This window comes from Fundulus heteroclitus, chromosome 3, assembly GCF_011125445.2.
Source record: "Fundulus heteroclitus isolate FHET01 chromosome 3, MU-UCD_Fhet_4.1, whole genome shotgun sequence".
Taxonomy (NCBI): domain Eukaryota; kingdom Metazoa; phylum Chordata; class Actinopteri; order Cyprinodontiformes; family Fundulidae; genus Fundulus; species Fundulus heteroclitus.
In genome coordinates this window covers 18116099-18131042 of record NC_046363.1, presented here as the reverse complement: position 1 = coordinate 18131042, position 14944 = coordinate 18116099, and the positions used below count along the sequence as shown (strand labels likewise).

Below are 14944 nucleotides of genomic sequence, written 5' to 3'. Positions count from 1 at the left end.
CAACATTCGCATATTTGCACATTTTGCATCATTGCATCTCCATCTAGCATTACAAATGCTGCCGAACTCTTAGTTTTTAAATGCATTCTTGCACAAATGCCCTTTGCACAAGCAAATTCTGTACATACAAATGTTTTTTTTAAATACTCACCTGTACACTGTGACTTTCTCCTGCATTGTTTACATTTCAATTGTTTTACTTTTAAATCTGTGCTGCACCGTATACTGTATTTTAAATCTACTGTAAAATACAAGCTGTATTCTTGCACAATCAATTCTGCACATACAAATGTTTTTTAAAAATACCCACCTGTACACTTCGACTTCTCCTGCATTGTCTACATTTAAACTGTTTACTTTTAAATCACTGCTGCACCTTATACTGCAATTTAATTTTTTCTGCAATTTACAAGCTGTATGCAACGAAATTTCGTTCTGTATGCACTCTGTGCATACAAAATGACAAATAAAGTTGTCTAAGTCTAAGCATATAAAATCAATGTTTAGCAGTGTTTGCATGTGGGAAAGTACAGCTTAAAGGGCGTTTATAATATGTACCTTTCTTATAATATGTACCTTTCTTAATATGTACTTTTCTTAGCCGTTGCCAGTATTTGAATCCTAACCTTTATTTTATTTTATTTTTGGAATATTGACTTCTTAGAGAGTATTAACGCCATTGCCAGCTCCTATTCTCGTTTTCAGAGGCAAACGGAACGCGACCGACCTTGGAGAATTTCAGTTTGATATCTGGTTTAAAATCACCTAGTTTAGAGAAAAGGGAAAACTAAGCAGGGGCTTTACTTTCAGAAGCCGGAATCATCCATCTCTGCTCTCTGCCTTTAGTTTTTGTAGCCTTTAACAGGTTTTTCTTCACAGACTTGTGTGTTTTCCCACAAACAATTCGGAGATGAGCGACCTCGCGCCGCGACAGCGCGCGGAGCCCGCGCACGGAGGCGGGGACTGTGGGAACGCGTCACTTTTGGCGCGCGCATCCTCACGCGCCGTCGAGTTAAAGCTCGGTTCTCCTAAAACCTCGCTCCAGTTTTTGGCGCGGACGGCGCGCGGAAAGTTTCGTTGAAGATGGAGGATTTCGATGGAGCGCTCACCGAGCAGGTTCGGCTGCACCGTCATCTTTATGATCCATCTTCAAGGGAGCACAGAGACTACGAAATTATCGGGAACTCATGGAAAGAGATTGCAGTGGCCCTCGGTAAAGACGAGTCGATTTGTCGGAGGACATGGAAGAACCTGCGTGATCGGTTCGTGAAAGCTAAGAGGAAAACCAAGGGGAGTAGCGGCCACCCGGGCAGAAAAAAAGCAGCACCAGTAATACTTCAAGAGCTGGAGTGGCTCTCGCAGTTCGTGACACACAGGGACGCAGAAACCAACACGGACAAAGAGGTAAAGTTTCAAGTGGCACGACTGTGTTCAATCCTAAATTACTGTTTCTTCAGGCAAGTTTGTGTGCTCAAACAAGGATTTTGACTTCTGTCCCCATCACTCTCAGTATGTGAAAGGATTTTAGGAATAAAGTCAGGACTATGGAGGCAAAGGCGCAGAGCAGCGTGCGTGTGTTTATACAGCCCACCCACCACTTATTTTGTTGAACATAAACACCCACACGGACATACATTTACGTATATGTAAATATGTATGCTTGTGTGCATACATTTGTACATATGCGTGTATTCAAAATGCCGAATCATCTCAAGTGTTTGTGGTTGCGTTTTATTTAGTTTTTGTTACAAAATAACAGGAAAAGACTTCCTTCAATCTATATATGTCAAACTTAAGGCCCAGGGGCCGAATCCGGCCTGTCGAGGCCGTTTATCCGGCACTCAAGGGCCAAAAAAGGCATATAACGTCATCAAGTAGAGGCATATGTCCTTTTAAAGTGTATAGAGTGGCTAAAACTGTCTCCTGTAGCCAATGTGGATTTTTAAAGCTGTGTAGTAACAGCATCCTGCCACTAGATGTCAGCTATTCCACAACACATTAAAACAACCTAGAAATGTCCAAAAAGAGACAAAGTGATGCAGAATGTTGAGTTTAAAGTGTAACTAACCCCAATATCAACTTTTTTTTGCAGGTAAACAGTTTAAATTGGGCCTACGGGTGTTAATTTTATGTTACTGTGAATTATTTTACATTTTTATGTGAACTGGAATGAAATGATGAAATTCATTGTGTCATCTAAACAGGTCATTGTTGGTCATCTTCAATATTTGTTACTTTTGGTAATCAGTGTTTCTTTCGTTTTAAGGCTGAAGTCAAACAGCTGAGCAGCAAGGGGTTCAGACCACTCCAGGAAACTGCTTGCCTCCCTGCCAACCCGAATATGCAAGAAGTTGTGCTGAAGAGACTTCAGCAGATTGCTCACGACAGGGACAGTGGAATACAGCGAGGAAATCCCTGTCATCACTTTGGCGTCGTCGTGGCAGACAAGCTTAGTAGAATTCACCCAGACCACAGGGACGAAGTAGAAATGCAGATATCCCAGTTGTTGTTTGATGCACTGAAGAAGTACCCACTATAAACAATTTAGCTTTCTGATTAAAAAAAGAGAAGATAATCCCTATGGGAGACAAAAAAAACGTATCTAATGAAAGCAAAATGTCAACGCATCAATACATTTATTTTTTTTACTTTCCCAACACACAAAGCTTGCATTTGGCAAAGCCAGAAAGATAATCCCTATGGGAGACAAAAGCCTACGTGATGGGAGAAAGATGCTGACGCGTTCTCTTTCTTTATTTGCAAACGCACAACGTTTTTCATTAGTGTGTTTTGTGTGAAAATGTCTAAACTGTACAAATAAAAAAAAATCTTATTTTTTACTTTTTCCATCTGTGTCGTTTAAACGTTCTTTACTATACACGGTGTTTGTGTTTAAGAAAAAAACAGGTCATAATGGTTTTCCACGGTGATTTAAATGAAGCCATGACAGTCAAACTGCACGCTTTCAATTTAAGCATCCTCGCTGTTTTACTGAGTCCTGCTAGCATCTCAGTCGTTGTGGTGTGGGAAAGAAGGACCTCAGTTCTTCTCAGATTTTAACAGCTGTTGCTGTTGCAACTCCTGCATTCGCCCTGGCTCCGGGCAGGAGGTCCTCTGATGCCTTTGGTCCATGAGCAAAACTCTGCGGTATGTACCTGGATGCAGGAGAGGTTGGCGCATCAGTGTGGACATTTTATGGGCCATCCTGGTCGAATTTTGATCACTTATCTATCTCTAGCGCATCTGTAGTTGTAGACTTTCTGCCCATTATCAAGGCGGACACCTGGAAGATAAAATGTACACACATTAAAAACCGTATCTTTATCCAGTGGGCACAATATGTGCAACGTTTTCATGGCTGAAGAATAAAAAAAAAACTGAGTACAAATACAAATTAATATAATTCTAATTACGTGATGAAGATGAACTTAAAAAACAAAATCAAGAGGCCTTTGCTACATCTATTTCAACTACCAAAATGTGTTTACTATTTAGTAACGTGCAGAAATTCCATTGCACAACGATATGCACAGTACTTGGAAAGGGGCGCATCAAATTGGACTGCAAGCTGCAGCTCTGATCGTTGGTTGCAGGGAGGTGATGCCTAGCAGTAGCAGAAGTCTGGAACATAAAACAAGGTTTATGGGTTAAAACAGGTCATTAACCTGAGTAGGGACACCCAAAAGCAGCATTAGTGTTGTTCTTCGTCCATGGACCGCATCGCCTTTACAAACCTGCTGTATTACAGGTATGCAACCAAGGTGTCATCTTCTTCTCCGTCGCTTGTTTCTGTTAAGCTGCCACAAACACAGCGCAACCACTGAGCTATATAGCTCAGTGAGCGCAACTCAGCCCCATTCAAGTTGCGGCTCACGCGCGCGGCCATTTTGGGCGTGTGACGTCAACAGCTTCGTCTCTTGTTTACTGCATTTCCAGTGATTAGGTTGAGTACTGCGCCCCTGTGTTTTTGGAGAACACTGCGCCTTCGTCCGCGTCAAGTGAACGCCAACGGCGCTCCTACCTGCTCGCGCGCCGTCCGGACGGATCCGCGCGCGAGCACCTCTGGACACCTTCCCGTTCCCTGCCGGAGGAAAGCATCACTGGGATGCTGCCACCACCATGTCTCACCACCTGGAGGATGCTTTCTGGGGGAGGAGCGGAGTTAAGCTTAGCGTTTTGCATTTGGGCCAAATGTTTAATTTTAATATACCTGACCAGCTGCTTTTTCCACATGTTTCCTATGACCCCCTGCATAGTTTTTATCATCCTGTAAACAAGACTTCTCAGTAATGGCTCACTTATTTTACATGCTGCTATAATACTGGGTTTAACCAGATAAGTTAGTGACATCATGATCATGATTTCAACAAACTGGCAGCAGCAGTTTTGTTGTTTAATCCAATCAAAGCGATTAAAGCAATGAAGGTGCATTTAGATCAACTAACAAATTAGATTGCTTTCAGACATATTACTTTGATCTCAAATGACAGTTTAAGGGTCTTTTTGGTGCCACGTCACTTGAGTCTTCACTGCATTTTAATGTTCCTATATTTCTATTTTATTTTTCTTGATCTCTCCCATCTTTGTTCATAAGCACTAATGTAATAATTCAAGCAGAAAACAAAGAAATCCCGAAGTCAGCATGTAATTTGGTGCACTGGATTTTACTTAGTGGGATTGAATCCATGTTGCACTTTTGAGCTTTTTATTTTTATTAATTAAAAATGTCTGAAAATTACACATATCAGTCTATTGCACAAAATCCAAACTTTTCCATGCAGTGTTCCAAGATGGAGAGAGGGTCCAACGGTCATGGGCGAGAGGTGGGATACACCTCTGTTTTCATGTTCCACAGCAAATCATTTCTCAACCCTGTGCTATTGCTTATTGGAATAGGTACGTGCACAGAATTAACTGGAAAAAGGGTTGGTCTCTACCTCAAAAATATTTTGTTACAAACAAAGTTAAAGTTAAAGAAGTGACATATAAACTTGTCCACAGATGCTATCCTACCAAACAGTAAATGTGTAGATTTAAAAATAATTCTGCTACCAATGTGTGCTCATTCTGTGCCTTTCAGGCTGAACACATTTGAAGACTCGTTTGTTTTGGGACTATGATTGTACCAAAAAAACTCTGGACTGGTATCATGACCCTTATATCTAGCTTTTCCCCACAGTCTCATCTTAATTATGAGAGTGTCATACTTGGCTTTACCGTTTTTGACAAAAAGCACTACAGGTTCAGCAATAATATACCTTTATTCTCTGTCTTTGTGGGACTTGAATTGATATTGTTATCTTATTGCCTCATCCAGCAATCTAAAAGCTGTGAAAACGTTAAATCTACCACACAAGTTTAATATTTATTTATTTATTACCTCGTTTTTGTTGTTGTGGTTCTTATTGTATGCATACAATTCCCCCGTTTCATGGATTTATTTATTATACTTTATTTTATGTATTATAATTTCCTTGTTTGTTTGTATCATGTAAATTATTTTTATGATCGTTAATATATAAAAAAAAAAAAAACGCCAGCCAACCGCGGCGTCTACTCCTTCATATCTCGGGGTGCGTGAAGAACGTAAAGATGACGGTGACGTACGCCTTACGTCAACTTCTACCGACAAAAGAGGCTAGAGGAGGTTACCGTTTAACAAACTCTGGGTCAGTCTGGTAAATCTGAGTCAACTTACTCCGAGTGGGGGAACCCGGGTAACCGGTACCAGAACAGCAATGAGTTCTGTGGACTCGGGGTTTGTTCACCCGGAAGTGAGCGCTTGCACCAGCGTCCAGGAGGACGCCTTCAGGGAGGACGCTTTCAGGGAGCACGGCAACGCCTGCAAAAAGAGAGCGAGCTACTTCACGGCGCTGGAGCGGCGGGTCCTCCTGCAGGCTTACGAGGAGCACGGCGATATATTTCGTGAGAAGAGCAACAAGGCCGCAGCGTCCAAAGCGAGGGAGGCTGCTTGGAAGAAAATCGCTGCCCGAGTGAACGAGTGAGTTTGAATGCACCACGCATTGTAACCTTTCTGCCACCGTGGAAGGTGGGTGGGATGGATAAAATATGGCTTTCATTTAGGTGTAACTCCGGAGAAAAAAGGACTTGGAAGCAGCTGAAAATGAAGTATAAAAATATCATGAAAGGTAAGACGTATCTATGACAATTATTCATTCAGCATGTGAAAAGACTGATTTAAGCTCCTTTCCAGAGTGGGCTGCTGCTGCACGGACTCACCCTCAGCGCCTTGCAGATGTTCTTCAACCTTTTCACATTTTTCCCAAGTTACAGCCAATAACTAGTGTATTTTACTTGGTTTGTACACAACCAACACAAAGTAGCGCTTAATGGTGACATGGAAGGAATTGCATACACTTTAATTCATTAAATTCATGTTTTTACAAATGAAAATGTGAAAAGTTTGGTGTGCATTTTTATTCTCAGGTCCCTTTACTCTGATACCCTCAAATAAAACCCAGGGCCTTCCCAAGTCCATCTAGGTGTCATTTGACCTCGCACTCAGATTGTGACTAGACACAAAACATTCAGTTCTCTTTCCACCTTAAGTTGGTTTGCAAAGAATAATCTAAATTTAAGTCCCTTTCTTAGTTGTAAGAAGAAGAAGAAAAAAACAATTAAAACCATACATACAGCCTTTTCCGTCCACTTCACGATTACGCATAGCTTTATGTTGGTCTGTCACATAAAAGAAGAATTAAAAAAAAATCTAAAGCACTGGTTTGTGCAAAAAAATAAATGGAATAAAAAGAAACTGGAAAGGTAGAAAACCTCTCCAATTTCTCTTTGTATTTTAGGACACTAATGTTTGGGGTTGTTACGTGGCCGAATATTAAAAAGGGTGTGATTCCTTTTGTAATGTGCTGCAACATCCGGCTTTGGTCCATTATCCTTTCACCCAATTTATATATATATATATATCTATATATATATATAAATAAAGATTAATTCTGAGTTGCACTCAGCCAACAGAAAACAGACAGGGACCCACAAAATCAACGGGGAGCTCCTAATCCCGCCCCTGACTGAGGCGGAGGGGCTGGCCATCAGCCAATGGTCCCCCGGGCCGGTTTCTGAAGGCCTCTCCGGAGACGCCTCACCTGAGCCGGGCACAGGTACGTTTGTCAGAGGGAAGCGTGCACAACCGCAGACATTCAGCTTTATTACGTTATCCGTCCACCTTTTCTCCTCCCAACTGTTACAGATGCTGCTGTTCACAAGGTTGAGCCTCCAGCCGCTGCGACAGGGAAAAAGCCCGGCATTGTGAGTACTCTCTGCCTCTGCTTCATGGGGCAGTTTAAAAGTTCCTGAAACAGGATTTCTCTTTTGCATAACAGAAGGAAGAGGCCCCCAGGAAGGATGCAAAGATTCATACTGATGTAGATACCAGCACTCTGTCCAGTTATTACTATCACTCCTCTACTCGTCTCTAGTCTTTTACAACTTGTACGTTGTTGTCCTTTGACAGAGAATGGCAGGCCACCGCCTGGATTGGGTCCCTTCAGCCTCCACAGCGCATCTTGACACAGTAAATCTTTTTTTTTTTTTTTTTTCTGTAAACAGTTTTGCATTTAAAGCTGTTTAAAAATGAACATTGGCTGATTTGTTCCCCAGTTACCCGTAAATGAGCTGTACCGGCACCATCTCCTCAAGACTATTGAGAAAACGGACAAAGAGATCACGTACCTGGACCGCCAAATCAAGAAAGCGGACCTGGAAATTCTCCTGCTGGAGCGCCAGTTGAGGTGGGTGCATTTCCCTCACAGGTCAAACACGTTTTACAAATCTGTTTAATTGTACCTTTTTTGTATTTTTTTGTGTGTGTAGGGAATAAAGACAAGGAAATGTGGTAAGACACTCTGGGAGATCTGGGACGTCCACAGGGAGGCTCTCTATCGTCATAGAGAACTCGTGCCACAGTACGGTCACATGATATGTTGGTAATTAGCCTGATCTTAACCGTGCAACTGGAACAAGGATCCGAGGAGCTGGTCATCTGAACCCGAGCTGTAGTCCTGCAGTGTTGAAGTCCGAGCTCCTGTCCAGGACAGAGGACTGTCCTCTGGTCCCCAGCTGTCGGTCGGGGAGTCCTCCTGTGACTTTAGTGAATTCAATAAAAAGCGTGGAGTAGTAGGAGCAGCTTAGGCTATACAGGACTGTCTCAGAAAATTAGAATATTGTGATAAAGTTCTTTATTTTCTGTAATGCAATTAAAAAACATGAAATGTCATGCATTCTGGATTCATTACAAATCAACTGAAATATCGCAAGCCTTTTATTGTTTTAATATCGCTGATTATGGTGTACAGCTGAAGAAAACTCAAAAATCCTATTTCAAAATATTACAATATTTCATCAGACCAAGTAAAAAAAAAAAATTATAACAGCAAAACAAAATCAAACATTTGAAAATGTCCATTAATGCACTCAGTACTTGGTTGGGAATCCTTTTGCACAGATTACTGCATCAATGCGGCGTGGCATGGAGGCAATCAGCCTGTGGCATTGCTGAGGTGTTATGGATGCCCAGGATGCTTCAATAGCGGCCTTTAGCTCATTTGCATTGTTGGCTCTGGTGTCTTTCAGCTTCTTCTTCACAATACCCCACCAATTCTCTATGGGGTTCAGGTCAGGGGAATTGGCAGGCCAATCAAGGACAGTAATGCCATGGTCAGTACACCAGTTACTGTGAGAATCTTATGTCGTCTCTTAACCACTACCATACTTGTGATTTAGTTTACTGAACCAAGCTGAGTGTTTTTCAAGGCTCAGGAAACCCTGCAGTGTTTCAAATCACTTGAATCAACAAATCACGATTCAAGTGATTAGTTGAATAGCCTACTAGTATACTTTTTCACGATATTCTAATATTTTGAGATAGGATATTTGAGTTTTCTTCAGCTGTACGCCATAATGCGCGATATTAAAACAATAAAAGGCTCGCGATATTTCAGTTGATTTGTAATGAATCCAGAATGTATGACATTTCATGTTTTTTTTAATTGCATTACAGAAAATAAAGAACTTTATCACAATATTCTAATTTTCTGAGACAGTCCTGTACATGGGAGCTGTGAACTGTTATGTAAGAACTACTCTTTCTACACTTACCAGCCATTTTATTAGGTACGATGTTCGACTGGTTACCATAGATCCGGCAAACCCCATGGCAGCAGAACATCTAGTCATCTAGACGTAGTGAAGACGACTTTCATGGAGTTCAAACCAAACGTCCACCGGGATGTCCTTCTCTCGGCTTTACAGAGGACCAAAGCACAGAGTAAATATCCTGTGAGTGATGGTTCTGGTATTAAAAATGCCATGTTGATGTCAAAGGAGAATGGGCAGACTTGTTTGAGACGATAGAAAGGTAACAGGAGCCCAAACAACCCTTAGTTTACAACGAAGGGATGCAGAGTATCACCTTTGAACACACCGGGCTACAGCAGTGGTTCCCATCCCTGCTCCAGCTCATCTAATCCAAATGATTGCAGGACCTCCTCCGCATATGATCAGGTGCTGCAGAAGCTTCTTAATCCATTCATTCAGGTCGGGTGTAAGGCAGCAAGGAGACACCTAAAACATGCAGGACAGGAGTCCCTGGAGACGCACAGGAGACGACACCAGGGGAACAGGAAACCGAGGCAACACAATGGGCACAGGTCCAGCAAACATGGACAATTCATCTACTGCAACGCTAGAAAGGACACTGGCTCAGCATCATTTTGTCCGTTGTCAGGCCTAAAAAAAAAAAAAGTTCTTGTAATGCTCAGTCCCAGAAGAATCAACATCTGGGCTACAAGAAGTATTTCAATACCGTGAAAGGTTCCATAATCGTTGCTAATACTGACACTTGGTCTACATTGTATATTTTAAGTTTATGTAGGCTGTTTTTTTATGTGCAAACGTTGGACACTCAACTAAAAAGTGATTGATTTGCATTTATTCTCACACTGTCAGAGCTGTCAGTACAGGGTTCGGGTATAAAAAGGAATGTGTGGATGAGAGGGTGTTGGTTGTAAATAGGAAGCCCAGCGGGGGTTTGCTTATTGCTCGCAGAGTGTTTTTTTTTTTTAATGGACGGGGCAAGCGATGGTTGAGCTTTCAGAAAATGTCATATGCGTCATCTGGATGCGTTTAACGCTGCAGTCGACACACTGCAAAAATGGATCTAAAAATAAGTAAAATGCTCTTAAAGTTAGTGTATTTGTCCTTGATTTGAGCAGGTAAATAAGATTGTCTGCCAGTGGAATGAGTATTTTGACCCCTAAAATAAGATAATTAGACATCCTGCACTTGAAATAAGATGGAGATGAATTGTTCCTATTTTAAGTGCAAAAATATTATTCCATTGGCAAATTATCCTATTTAACCTGCTCAAATCAAGGACAAATGCACTAATTTCAAGAACATTTTACTTATTTTTAGTTCCTTTTTTTGCAGTGCAGCGAGCCTACCTCTGCAAGGATGACAAAATACGAAGATCCTTTTTCTTTTTTTTTTTTTTTGGAGAAATGTTTTATTAATAACCTAAAATGTAAAGCCAACATGCCAGTGCAACTTTTGCCAACAAATATTCTTTCACGACAAACGACACATTGTCAAAAAGGTTTACGCCAGTGCCTCAGAAAAGGTTAAAACTCAAATAAAAAATAAATAAAACCTGAGAAAGATTAAACAGCTGTTATTTTTTTCATAGCTTGAAAAAAAATGGTATGCTGTCAAGACTGAATATTTGTTTTAACATGCAGTACAGTGTGTGTGTTGGGGATGGGGGGGGGGGTCAAATAGTTTAAACTCTGATGCATGTTTTTATAATAAAAAGGCATAACCATGCAACCATACTGGACTACAATGAGCAAAAGCAGCTCAGATAGCGAATAATGCAGCATAATTGTTTTCATCTCAGTGCATCTGGACTCGGGTGACGACAGGAATTTAAAAAAAAAAACATTCCAGTTTGTCCTACAGTTTTCTCTCCGAACAAACATTCATAAAAAAAAAAAAACTAAAAAAAAAGCAACATTTTTTTCAGATGTCCATCCCCCCCTGGCAAAGTGTAACCTTTTTACCATTATTAAAAGTTAAAAAGATTCCTACTGATGATGTCTCAGCAACCTCCACCATAAATACCCCGCTCCCACACAGAAACATCGCGTTCAATCGCCGGGTTATTGTGAACGAATCAAGTCCATGGAAGAAAATTGCAATGCAGAGCAAGGCCCAGGATCCAGTACGAGAGGAAGTAACCCAGGATGCTCTGAGTGGTGGGAGAGCAGGCCTTGAAATGCTGCAGCAGGGCCAGGATGGGGTTCTGAGGCGTGTGCACGTGGCAGTCTTTGGGCTCCGCCTGCAGCTGCACGTTGGGGTTGGAGGTTTTCCGTCGGTGAAGGAACGGCTCGTTGAGGAGGAGGAGGTGGGCGCTGATCCAGAAGGGCACCGGAGACGAGGAGGCCATGAACCTGGTGAGAACCTGCAAAGCCGACCAAAAAGAACCGGTTAGAAACATCCGTCGCACAAAAGCGGGTTAGAAGAAGGAAGACGCTAGGAGGCGTTCGCTCACCTGCACGTGCATGCACAGAGTCCCAAACACGAGGAGCACCGTAGAATGAACAACGTACACAAAGACTTTGGGGTTAAAGAAGCCCGGTGTAGGCTTCTCCAGCCTGGTCCCCCAAAGTCCGAGCCTCAAGCACAGCTCTGGGTTAGCCTGAAAATACGCGTAGGCGGCCATTATGGCGAGCGTGGCCATGGGCAGAGCCAGAATGAAATTTGGTATCTGCTTCAGCTCAAAGTAGCGGAGGAAGCCCACGTCCCAGTAGACGTCCTGAATGTGCGAGTAAAGCAAGGGGATGGGCCTCAGGCACCAGAGCGGCGGGGGGCCGTTTTCGTCCGGGACCCGGTAGCCCTTCCGCTCGCCCAGGGACAAGAGAGCCGGGTGGATCTGCTCCAGGGAGGTGGACGGGGTGCAAAACGTCCTGTAGCCGTAATACTGGAACGCGCAGAAGGGGAGGGCGATGGCCGCCGCCCCAAAGAGGGAGGTGAGCAGGAGACGGACGACCACCCAGACGTAGCGGAGGACTTTGCCGCGACCTTTGGCCGCTACCCGAAGCGCACGGATCTGGGAAATGGCGCGCAGCGACGGCAGATACAGGAGGAAGCCCATGTTAACCAGTCCGTTTGACCGCGCCGCCGTGGCTATGCTGAGGGCCAGGCAGGCTCTGAGCGTGAAGCCTTTCTCCAGGAGGAAGAGGCCGCCGAACGTGAGGGCCGCGAACAGGCTCTCCGAGTACCCGGCCGTCATGAACACGTTGGCCGGCGTGAAGCAGTACAGGAGGCTGGAGAGCAGAGCGAGGCGCCGGTCCTGGAGAACCGCTCTGCCCAGGGCGTAGAGGGCGACTACGCTCAGCAGGAAGAGGGCGCTGTTGCACAGAGCCACGGCCAGGAGCAGGCGGCCCCTCACGCTCAGCCACCCGCTGAGGGGCCGCAGCAGGGTCTCGGCGAGGCCCCGCAGCACGATGGGGAAAAGGGGGAAGAAGGCGAAGTTGTGCTCGTAGAGGTAGCCTCTCTCCGCAATGAAGAGGAAATGCTCCGCATCCCAGTGGGAGAGGCCACCGAACAACCAGTCCACCGCGGGGTCCAGGTACAGGGCCTCCTCTGTCCGCGGGGGGCTGAAGGCATCCGCCTCGTGGTCGGGGATGGCAGCGTTCAGGAAAGCCTGGAGAACAACAGTTCCGCTCTGTTACTACACGGACAGCCAGACACCCATCACAGAGAGAGAGAGAGAGGGGCGATGTCAGAAACACGGTTCACCACTCAGGGCGGCAATATAACGAGGGCGGCACGAGAACGTGGAATCTAACTACAGCTTATCTGTGTGTCCAGCCACCAAGAAATGTGGGCCCCTGTATTTATTCTTTTTTTTTTTTTTAACACAGACCAAGAACAGATTTGGAGTTGCTGATGTGGCACTTACCCAACTCACGGCTACTTCAGATTCTTTTGAGTGAATTTGGACTAAATTGGATCATTTCAGAATCAGAATCAAGTTTAATCGGCAAGTAGGTTTGCACTTACAAGGAATTTGACTTGGTATTGATTAGAGCTGTGCATAAAAATCGATACAAAGATTAATATATATATATTTTTTAAATGATTTAAAACCGATATTCTGGCTTTCAATATCGATATACCTCCCAACACCTAGGGGGCGCTATTGCAGCCTAACCGTCATCCCTAAAATCAGACATTTGGGCACGTTTTTGGTTTCTGTGATACATTAAATGCATTCCACCAAATGCACTTCGTTTTCCTGTTAATATATCAGTGTTCAATAAATTGAACATAAATATAATATTTGGCTGGTTTTGTTGATTGAATGACTGAGCATTTGAAAGTAATAAATATCGATATTGGAGTCACATCAAATCAAGGTGAGCTGTATCGAAAATCGTATCGAATCGGCTCATCCTAGATGATACCCAGCCCTAGTATTGATGGTGCAGACAAAAAATAAGAATAGAGTAAAATAAGAAGTAAAATAATATATACACAGAAGCTGTATACACTCAGCAGACTGTGCATCAATTTCAAGGTGAAAACGTAATTTGGTTCTCTACATGTATTCATACACACATATAGTTGTATATATACATATATTAAAAGTATATGCATGGATGGATCCGCCGCTGTGAGTTGACTTTGAACTATATCTCACCATAATTCATGCAGGTGTGTATTATATTTTGACCAAATAACTTCAAACCTACCTGCAAAACCAGAGAGAGGCCCCTGGTAACCGCAGCGAACTCTACAACTGCTTTGACATCCATGGTCATTGATGGAGCGGACAACCTGTGGACGAACCGGTTCCGAGAGCCATCCGCACTGCTACAAACCATTCACTGCTCCCATGTTTACTGTGGTACATCACTGCGGTGCAGCGCAATATCCGCCGGACAAGCAAACTTATCGGTTTGGATTATTTATCCCAACAGCAGACACGGTCGGCACAAACCCAACCATTCTCATATTCCTGTAGGAGCTCTAATTGTTTAGCTGTAAATCTTTGTCCTCTCCTGCCGCCGCAGGAAGCCTTTTTTTCCTAGTGGCTTGTCCACTTCCGGTACGCATAAAACACGACTTCAAAATAAAAGCCGATGAGTTTAAACAGCAGTGTCGGATTAATGGCTCGGGTTCCGCCTTTCTCGGGCATTTTCTGGTTCATACGTTTTCCAGTTTATCGCCTTTTCAAAAGTAGAGTCGTGAATCAGAGGAGAAAAAACGTAAACGTTTCCCTCCTTTGTGTACGCGCCTGCGGTACGGAACGTTGCGCGTGAACCGGAAGAGGTTTCGGAGCGCGAGGGCATTAGAAGTGATGTTTGGGCACAGACTGGGGATTTTCTACAGCTGCGTCTTTTAGCAGATAATGTCTCGCCTACACCAAGCATACTACTGGATTGTTAAATCGTTTTCAAACAGCATAAATACGGCTCGGCTGACAGAGACACGCTTTGTCATCGTGTGGAGTACAGCATTACCTCCGGCAGGGGGCGCCAGAGTGACATACCGCAAGGTTTGAGTGAAATGACTACACCCACGTTTTGCTTCCGTTTTTGGACCGGTTCGACAGGCAGGAAACTTGTAGAGTAAAAATTATTTAAAAAAAAAATACGCTACCCCTTTTAACCTTTTATGCGTAATATGCAACTTATAACTGACCTTTTAGTTCTCACCACCGAGCTACAAAGAAATTAATTTTAAAGAAAAAAGGAAAAGCATTTTTATTGCCCTTATTGATCATCCTTATATTGAACTTATTTAGCGTTATCTTTGTTTCTCCTAAATCCAGTATCTGTTGAATAAACGAGAATCACTACAGCCTGCTAGTAGTGGTACAGTAAAATTACCTAAATTAATAAAC

At 43.3% G+C, this 14944-nt stretch overlaps 3 protein-coding genes and 1 long non-coding RNA gene across 4 annotated transcripts; 2 read left to right on the top strand and 2 right to left on the bottom strand.

Moving 5' to 3' along the window:
* The first annotated feature begins 633 nt into the window (after nt 1–633).
* Nucleotides 634–2633, top strand: LOC110368284. Its single transcript, XM_036131439.1, has 2 exons — nt 634–1404; nt 2267–2633. Exons 1-2 carry the CDS (start codon nt 1084–1086, stop codon nt 2537–2539), a joined length of 594 nt encoding a protein of 197 aa, XP_035987332.1. The 5' UTR covers nt 634–1083; the 3' UTR covers nt 2540–2633.
* A 44-nt stretch (nt 2634–2677) lies between these two features.
* LOC118560491 lies at nt 2678–5356 on the bottom strand. Its single transcript, XR_004929395.1, has 3 exons — nt 3735–5356; nt 3537–3621; nt 2678–3283 (listed from the first exon to the last, which is right to left on the bottom strand). It is a non-coding gene; the product is annotated as an uncharacterized LOC118560491 (long non-coding RNA).
* Nucleotides 5357–5567: 211 nt separating this feature from the next.
* Nucleotides 5568–8243, top strand: LOC105917517. Its single transcript, XM_021310533.2, has 8 exons — nt 5568–6001; nt 6085–6149; nt 6987–7136; nt 7226–7284; nt 7359–7400; nt 7490–7549; nt 7636–7766; nt 7849–8243. The coding sequence occupies exons 1-8, from the start codon at nt 5739–5741 to the stop codon at nt 7853–7855; spliced, it is 777 nt and encodes a 258-aa protein (XP_021166208.2). The 5' UTR covers nt 5568–5738; the 3' UTR covers nt 7856–8243.
* A 2196-nt stretch (nt 8244–10439) lies between these two features.
* pigv (phosphatidylinositol glycan anchor biosynthesis, class V) lies at nt 10440–13922 on the bottom strand. The gene is made up of 3 exons (XM_012852356.3): nt 13791–13922; nt 11585–12739; nt 10440–11494 (listed from the first exon to the last, which is right to left on the bottom strand). Exons 1-3 carry the CDS (start codon nt 13920–13922, stop codon nt 11207–11209), a joined length of 1575 nt encoding a protein of 524 aa, XP_012707810.2. The 3' UTR covers nt 10440–11206.
* Between the last annotated feature and the right edge of the window lie 1022 nt (nt 13923–14944).